Below are 9,406 nucleotides of genomic sequence, written 5' to 3' on the forward strand. Positions count from 1 at the left end.
AATACCCCTGTCACTCCCATATATTTTTTATATCAACATAACACTTTACCAAAATGATCTCGAAAAATTCCTCCCGCTCCAGCGTGCCCAGGGTTTCCCAAAGAGCTCCCGTCAAAATTTAATTTGATCCAATTGATGGGGGGTTTGCACCAATAAACCTCCAAAATGTGACGACGATTATCTTTTTGGATAGATAATCCCAGACGTTTGCAACACATAAGGTCTACCAAGGAATTAACTCCCTTTGCTATAGGAGCATTTCTTCTAATTTCTTCAATCACCATTAGCGAGGTATATTTTGTTATCCGCTCCACACCCTCATAGACTCTATTATTTCTTTCCCTCCACAAGTGATCTATAACAATACCAAAACCCATGGTCCACGCCTCCTTGCAGCTCACATTTTTATTATTTCTTTTCCACCATTGGGCGAGCTCCAAAATAGAGACCTGAGCACTCCATCTAAGGTTAAAACATTGACATAAATCGTTCCAGATTTCATTAGAAAAAGGGCACTCTATAAATAGATGTTGCATTGTCTCTTCTGCTGCCTTACAAAGGACACATCTGGAAGCAAGAGGCACAACTTTTTTTTTTACCATTTCATCAGTATGAACCTTTCCATGAATCACCCTCCAAGCAAGAGATGAGACCCGCGGTTGTTGCTTCTTACACCAAATGAGCGAAGCCCAGGGAACCTTTGGCTTTTTTTCTCTAATATCCTCCCATGCAGATTTCAAATTAAAATTCCCATCATAAGAAAGACTCCAAACACATCTGTCAACACATTCATAATTTGGGATTTTAATTTGCAAAACAGCATTAAAAACATCTGTCATGAAGCATGAATTTACCACAGGTATGTTCCACCTATGATTGACGATAAATCTGTCCACCTTTCCATCAAGCATCGATCTATCCACATCTTCCACATACTCTTCCAGCGCAAAGCCTCCCACCCAATTATCCTTCCAAAATTTTATATTGCAACCATCACCAACTACCCATCTCTCCTTCGAAGAAATAAAATTCCAAATTTTCCTAATGCCAGGCCATATGGAAGAAGCACTATATCCTTCCTTCGGTAACCCCTGTTTATTTAGGAATCTAGCTCTCAAGAATCTACTGGTCAAGGAATTTTCATGCTTGATACGCCATGCTGTTTTACAGAGCATAGCTTTATTCATATCTCTCAATCTTCTCAATCCTAACCCCCCTTCCTCCTTCGGCTTACAACATTGATCCCAATTAACAACAATTTTTTTTGTGGCATCAATCTCTCCTGACCAGACAAAATTGCGCATCCATCTCTCCAAAGTTGTAATTAGCGACGACGGCCACCAATACACAGCAAAACTATGAGCTGGCATACTCATAATCACTGATTTCACTAATTCAACTCTTCCTGCCAGGGATAACATCTTGCCCTTCCACCCAGCCAAACGGCCTTTTACTTTGTCCATAATAGGCATCACAAAATCTTTCTTAACTCTACCTTTAAAAATCTCCACCCCCAGGTATCTTGTAGGAAATGTACAAAGGGAAATCCCCAATTCTTCTACAATAGCCCTCTTTCTCTGAGAAGATATCGAGCCCACAAACAATTTACTTTTCTCCAAATTGATACATTGGCCAGAAAATTCTTGATACATGTTGAGAAACTTCTTCAGATGTCTAACATATCTGATAGATGCATTTGCAAAGATGAATATATCGTCAGCAAACAAACTATGAACTGGCGTCATCACATCACAAGGACCCTTAATAGGCTTTAATTTATTTTCTTCCACTAGTTTATTCAAACCTCTGCAGAGAACCTCTTCAGCCAAAATGAACAGCATTGGGGAAATAGGGTCCCCTTGTCTCAAACCCCTCTCCACTCCAAAATATCCAATCGGACCACCATTGAAAATTACAGAGATCTTCGCAGAGACCAGCATCTGGTAGACCCATCGAATCCAGGTCTCTGAAAACCCAAACTTTCTCAATACATGAAAAATAAAATCCCAGTCAATTGTATCGTAAGCCTTCTGAATATCTATCTTCACCCCCATGCCACCCCCTCTAGTCGCAGAGAACATCATATTAGATAACTCAGAGGCAAGGGTAATATTGGAGTGAATGATTTTTCCCTTCTGAAATGCTCCTTGCTCCTCCGAAATGAGCCGAGGCATCACCTCAGAAAGTCTTAAAGCCATTATTTTAGAAACAATTTTACAAAAAAAATTGCCCATGCATAAAGGCCTAAACTTATCTAAAGCATTTGCCCCTTCGATCTTCGGGATTAACACCAAAAAATTGCTATTAAGACCATAAGGCATTCGACCTTTACTGAAGAAGCCCCTAATAGCATTACAAACATCATTAGAAATTATAACCCAGCAAGATTTATAGAACATACCAGGAAAACCGTCTGGGCCTGGAAAGCTTTCCGGATCAAGGTCCCAAACCGCTTTTTTTATCTCATCATTAGATGGCATCGCGTCCATCCTCCATCTATCAATGTCCGTCAGAATCTTCGGAATGCAGTCCAACATTTCCATGTGGTCAACAGTAGTCGATTTTTTTAAAAAATTTTCATAATAGCTCTTAGTAAATTCCTCCAACTGCATCTTCTCATTGATGATCTGACCTGAATCAGTTTTCAGATATCTAATGGTATTTTTCATTCTTCTCACCTTCACAGCCATATGAAAGAATTTCGAGCTTCTATCTCCCTGAGTTCTCCATCTAATCCGAGCTTTTTCAGCCCAGAATTTTTCATATCCCTCCATTGCCTTCAAGTACCTAGTTTTTGCATCAGCTTCACGAGCAAAATTTTGATCGTTCATACCAATCTCCTCTATCTCCTTTTGAATCTCTTCCAACCCCTTTAGCGCCTCTTCCTTTTCCAAATTCACATTGGGAAATGTTTCCCTAGCCCACTCCTTAATCACAATTTTCAATCTTTTAATTTTCTGACTAAAAATATAGAGAGCCGATCCAGACATCCATTCATCCCAGGATTCTTTCACAATTTTTAGGAAATTTTCGTGGTCAATCCAAGACCTCTGAAACCTGAAAGGGCAATTAGAGGGCTTCACCAATGCTTCTGACTCTAATAATCAAATAATATACCTTTAATCTCCTTATCCTATTTAGAAATATGTTGAAATAATAATAATTCTAATTTAAACACAATGCTACTAAAAAGTACCAGGGTTTTTTCATTACAAAATCATTTATATTAATTATAGAAAGAAAAGAAAAGAAAAGAAAAGAAAAGAATATAGTACATCAATAAGTGGGAAAAGAGAACCCTTCACATATGGAGGAGAAGCGGGAGCACAAATTCCACCTTCGGCATTGCCATCAGCAGAAAGAGGCCACCACCCAACTCCATTACAAAACATAATAAGAAAGATATCCTAGCAAATTCTAGACCTTGGATGGCATGAAGCATCCATATGTAGATCCATCTGCACCAAGGGCGGCCAAGTTGAAACTGGTAAAGATGTTTCAGATTGAGCCGCAGATTTCAACTAAAAAGTATCAGGTTGCTAAAATAGGAAAGAGGTAGAATCTCATTGAGATATTCACCACTGATATAATATTTGTCATGTCTTTAATTCCCAATTAAAGACATTTACCAATATATATCAAAGGTAAAATAACATACACCAAGTAGTGTATTTTCTCCTAGGATAATAGTTAATTATAGGGTTGTCAATCGGTCGGGTAGGGCGAGAGGTCTTAATTTTCTCTCTTCTCAAAAGTAGATTAAAGCTCTTCAAGACCCTCAGGAGAGAGGCGATCGCAGTTCCAGAGGCGATCAGAGGCGATCAGGAAAGAGAGGTTGCTTTTGTGGAGAGAGAGAGAGAGAGAGATAAGGAAAGTGACTCCGTCGTTCACGCCACTGCAAGCTCTCGTTTTGTTGACGTTGCAGCAAGCTCTCTCTCTTTCTTTGTCGCCGCTGCAAGCTCCACAGTTCACGTTACTGCAAGCTCTGCCGTTTCACGCCGTTGTAAGCTCTGCCGTTCACGCCGCTGTAAGCTCCGCCGTTCACACTGCTGCAAGCTCTTTCTCTGTGATTCCACCGTCGCCACCAAAAAAGTTCGGTTGTTCCAGCAGCAAGGTAGAAGAAGAGAAGAAGAGAAGAAGAGAAGAAGAAGAAGAAGAAGAAGAAGAAGAAGAAGAAGAAGAAGTGCAGATCTGAGCAGATACTTGCAGATCCGAGCAGATCCGAGCAGATCCGGGCAGATCTGAGTTTCTCACGGCGTCCGAAGGGTGAGGGAGATTTCTCAGTTTAGTTTTGATTTCAAGAGGGGGAGATCGGACAGTATCTCCAATCACCCTTTTCAAACCAGCCGAACTGTGGATTGAGGAAAACAATGGTAAGTGGAGAGAGAAACTCTACGGTGGAGGAGATTGGGTTTCTGGCCGGAGGCCGCCCGCCTGATCGCGCAAAGCAGAGGCTCATTACGGATTTCCTGCAGCCCCGCCTATCTTTTGGAACAGGTTGCACGCCTGCACCTGCTGTGCCTATTGTGGATGTTTGCAATACTGGCCTTTCTTCCCTCCCTAAGAAATCATTCTCTAAGGCGGTTGGAGGCGTTCTCCCTGATGTTGCCGACCTACCTGACCCTATTCATGCTGGAAATCTCACTAAAATCGTGATTCCCCAAGATGCCTATGAGGAACGTCTTCTCCGATATCGCTTTGCTTTGGTGGCCAGAATAAATTTTCGGTTTATTTCTTTGGATGAAGTTCGGAAGGAAGCTGTGAATTCTTGGAAACTTAAAGAGAAGGTTTTTATAAAACCTATGGGATTAGGCTACACTTTATTCCAATTTGAGGCTGAGAAAGACATGACAAACATCTGGAAACAAAGTCCTATCAAGATCGGACGGCAGTTTATTCGCTTCCAGCGGTGGAAGCCGGATTTTAATATCCATGATAACTCTCCTATTTCTAAGCTTGTCTGGATTCGTTTTCCTGGGCTCCCCTTCGAATATTGGCACGAGCGGATCCTCCTTTCCATGGCAAAAGCCGTGGGGCGCCCCCTGGACATTGATAAAAGAACACGAAATGCATCCATAGGGAACTTTGCTCGTGTCCTCGTGGAGATGGATAGTTCAGTGCAGCGGTTGGAAGAAATCCAGGTTGAACGGCGACAACCTGGAACAGGTGATCTTTTTTGGTTCAAACAAAAAATCATATATGAAGACGCTTTGGGAAAGTGTGGTTTTTGTAAAAAACTTGGTCATACCATCCAAAACTGTAAAGAGAAACGCATCACCGATGCCGCACGCAAAGACAAGGATGATGCTTGTGGTGTTGTTGGGGCTGTTTGGGTGGAGAAGTCGTCTTTGGGGGCGGCTGGTTTGGAGATTTCCGGCAGGAATGGTGGTGAGCCCTCAATAGGAAAGAATTCAAATTCAAAATTGCCAACCATCTCCCATAATTGTGATCCAGCTTTGTATGGAAACTTGGATACGCAAGAGGGGATTTTAGCTATTGAGTTACCTTTTTTAGAAGGATCTTCCTCAGCCAATTTGAGGAATAATCCAATTGCAGATCGATTGGATGACCCATGCAACAGAGATGGTTCGGTTCCTTTACACGGGTCAAACAAACCCAATATGGTGAACCAAACCACTGAGACTAACTCAATTCCAGAACATGGCATTCTGGTTTCTCCAGGTTGTGCGGCTAATCCAGTTCTGATTACTGGCTCTTGTCAACTCTCTGTCCACAGTGATCATGTGATAAATTCCATTACTTCAAGTGCTATGGATAATGGTCATCTCACCCTCCACTACCCGGAAGTTGGCGCCATTGATGCTGCTGCCCTCCAGAAGGAACAATGCCACGGCATGGAAACAGTTTCAAGAAAAAAAGGAAAACAATTGTTCACTGTGGAGCAGACTAGAAAGTCTGACCGTATTGCCTCTTCCAAATGTCTATGATGCGTGCCCTCTTCTGGAATATCAGAGGGATGAAGAAGGCTGCTGGTCGTGCAACTCTCAGCAATATTCTCCTTAACAAGCACCCTGATGTGGTTTGTCTAGCTGAACCAATGGTGGAGGTAGCTGCTTTCCCTTCCTTATTTTTTAATAAACTGGGATATGATGCATGCTTTATTCATAATATTCGCACTGATAAAAACCCAAACCTATGGGTCATTTGGAAGAGGTCTCTCACCAAACCAACTATTATTTCCATGTCTGACCAGTTTATTTCACTGTGTATAAATTGGAGAAACAATTCTATTTACATAACTTTTGTACATGCGAGTTGTTTCCGAGCTTCTAGAAGAGAGCTATGGATGGCTCTTGCAGCGACTCCAATTGGCTCCTCCCCTTGGCTAGTTACAGGTGACTTCAATGCCTCCCTTTTTTCGTTCGAAAAAAAGGGTCCGGGCGCCTTTAATCTTGGGTCTGCGTCTGAGTTCAATGCGGCTGTGGATGCTTGCAACCTGATTTCAGTTCCTTCTCAAGGGCATAAATTTACTTGGACGAATAACAGGAAGCGTGGGAATGTTTTGGCAATTCTGGACAGGTCTTTTTGTAATGAAGAATGGATAAACCACTTTCATGACTGTACCCAGGAGGTGATGCAGCGGTTTTCTTCTGACCATTCCCCCCTGTGCATTACCTCGGATTCAATGATGAAACCTGCAAATTGCCCCTGTCGCATCCAACGATTTTGGATGGACCATGAGGAATTTATGGATGTGGTCAATAAATCCTGGAGTGAACCTGTGGATGGCTATCCTATTTTTTCTCTTGCTCTTAAGCTGAAACGCCTCAAGCCTATTCTCAGAAGTTGGGCAAGATCAGTGTTCCCAAACCTAGATGCGGAATTAAAAGCTGCAAAAGATGGTCTTCAGCAAATTCAATCTCAGATAGATTCCTATGGTATTGATGACCGTATTTTTAATTTGGAAGCTGATGCTAAATCCAGATACTTGAAAGCTCTCCTTGTCCATGAAAAGCTATGGGCAGAAAAAGCAAGAAATAGATGGCTCTCTCAAGGAGACCGAAACTCTAGATTTTTCCACTTATCTGCGAAAATCAGAAGGGTGAAGAACTCGATTCGCTCTCTTCAAAAAACTGATGGTACAATTACATCAAGCATGGATGATTTGGCTATTCATGTTGAGGAGTACTATAAAGCTATCTATAAAGCCAGCCCCACCCTTGACCATGGATCGCTATTGGACTGCATTCCCCATATCCTTGACGAGATTGACGTTAGAGGATTGGAAGCCATCCCAAATGATCAAGAGATCAAGAATGCAATTTGGGACCTGGACCCTGATAGTTCTCCAGGCCCAGACGGTTACTCTGGTGCGTTCTTCAGACATTGTTGGGAGCTAATTGGTTTTGATGTTTGCCGTGCTGTGAAGAATTTTTTCAGCTCTGGAACCCTTCCTAAAGGTATCAATAATAGCTTCTTGGTTCTCATCCCGAAAATGGAAGGTGCGACTTCTCTGGACAAGTTTAGGCCGATTTGCATGCAAAATTTTGTCCAAGGTTATGGCTACAAGACTCTCTTCTCTCCTCCCTAAGCTCATTTCAGAAGAGCAAGGCGCCTTTCAGAAGGGCAAGGTTATTCAGACTAATATCAGCCTCGCTTCAGAGTTAGCTAATCTCATGTTTGAGGGTACAAGAGGTGGAGGTATGGGGATAAAAATTGATATCCAGAAAGCCTTTGACACTATATCTTGGAGCTTTCTTTTCAAGGTCTTGAAAAAGTTTGGCTTCCCTGATACTTGGATTGATCGGTTGCATCAAATTCTTCGTACATCCAGAATTTCAGTGTTGCTCAATGGAGGTCCGGTTGGATTCTTTGGTGTTGAGCGAGGCCTGCGTCAGGGTGACCCCATCTCCCCTCTTTTATTTATCCTTGCTGAGGAGGTCCTGTGTAGGGGAATCCGCCTTATGCTTCAAGACAAGAAACTTCAAACCATCAAGGGTCCTCGTGGTGTCCAAATGCCAAGTTTTCTCCTCTTTGCAGACGATATTTTCTTCTTTTTAAATGGCTCCATCAAATATGTCAGACATTTCCATGACTTCCTTACAAAGTATCAGCAGTTTTCTGGTCAACAAATCAATCTCAACAAAAGTAAACTTTTTTTGGGGAAGATGTCTCTTGATAGAAAGCAACTCATCTCTGATACCCTTGGAATCTCCATCTGCAAGTTCCCTACAAAATATCTGGGAGTGGAAATCTTCAAGGGTAGAGTCACTCGGGAACCTCTCCTCCCGGTGATGGATAAAATTAAAGGAAGGATGGCTGGTTGGAAAGGAAAGCTCCTCTCCATGGCTGGTAGGGTGGAGCTGGTTCGATCTGTTATTTCTGGTATGCCGTCCCACAACTTCTCTGTATACTTTTGGCCTAGCTCTTTACTGAACATCATGGAGAGATGGATGAGGAATTTCATTTGGAGTGGCGATCCTGAAACAGCCAAAGGAGTTACAGTTAGTTGGGACTCAATCTGCAAGCCTAAACAAGAAGGAGGGCTGGGAATTAGGCGTCTAAGGGATGTCAATAAAGCTTTTCTCTGTAAGCAGGTATGGAATATAAGACACTCTACATCAGCCCTGTCCAGCATTATTAATGCTCGTTTTTTGAAGAAAAATGGGGAGCTTAAGAAAGGGTATAAATCTTCCACCATTTGGCCAGGCCTTCGAAGAATGTGGTCTCTTGTCTCTAGCAAAGAGCGATGGGTGGTGGGTAATGGGGTTTCCATAAATTGCTGGAAAGATAGATGGGTTGACTCTGAATCTTTTCAACAAAAGGCAGGTTTGAGAGATGAGTTGTTTGCATCTTCCTCCATGACAGTTGCGGCCTTTATTGACAATAATGAGTGGAACTTCCCCACGGTTTCATCTTCTCTTCTTCAAGATTTTTTTCTCGCTGCTTCAACTATCAATATCCTAGAGGTAACATAAAAGATAAATGTATTTGGACCCTTTCTACCTCTGGTCAATTCAGTACTTTCTCCGCCTGGAATGATATTCGCTGCCGAAATCCCAAGGTTCCTTGGCATGAGCTGGTCTGGATGAAAGGCCTCTCTCCTCGTCAGTCAACTTTTGGCTGGCGTCTGTGTCACCAGAAGCTTCCTACTGATGATATCATTAGGAAAAAAGGCATCTCTTTAGCCTCCAAATGCATCATGTGCGGTCTTCATGCTGAGACTCTGCCCCATCTCTTCTTAAATTGTAGTGTTTCTCGGGTCCTTTGGGAAAATTTCTTGAGCTGTTTTGGTTTGCTTTGGAAGGATCAATCCTCCATTGCTGATTTGATATCCTGGTGGAAACGAAAGCGAAGAATTTTGTCGGTAAAGGACCCTTGGGCGGCTGGTTTGATTATAGTGACCGACACTATTTGGCAAGAAAGGAATCATCGATGGCATGGT

The 9,406-nt window shown here is 42.3% G+C and overlaps 1 protein-coding gene across 1 annotated transcript; it reads left to right on the forward strand.

Annotated features, from left to right (window-relative positions):
- Positions 1–4,370: 4,370 nt before the first annotated feature.
- On the forward strand, positions 4,371–6,021 carry LOC122067493. The gene is made up of 2 exons (XM_042631340.1): positions 4,371–5,880; positions 5,974–6,021. Exons 1-2 carry the CDS (start codon positions 4,371–4,373, stop codon positions 5,979–5,981), a joined length of 1,518 nt encoding a protein of 505 aa, XP_042487274.1. The 3' UTR covers positions 5,982–6,021.
- Positions 6,022–9,406: the final 3,385 nt, after the last annotated feature.

This window comes from Macadamia integrifolia, unplaced genomic scaffold, assembly GCF_013358625.1.
Source record: "Macadamia integrifolia cultivar HAES 741 unplaced genomic scaffold, SCU_Mint_v3 scaffold2936, whole genome shotgun sequence".
Classification (NCBI taxonomy): domain Eukaryota; kingdom Viridiplantae; phylum Streptophyta; class Magnoliopsida; order Proteales; family Proteaceae; genus Macadamia; species Macadamia integrifolia.

What these genes read in the sequence shown, in the direction of transcription:
- LOC122067493 (XM_042631340.1), top strand. Translation starts at nt 4,371, where the DNA reads ATGGTAAGTGGAGAGAGAAACTCTACGGTGGAGGAGATTGGGTTTCTG.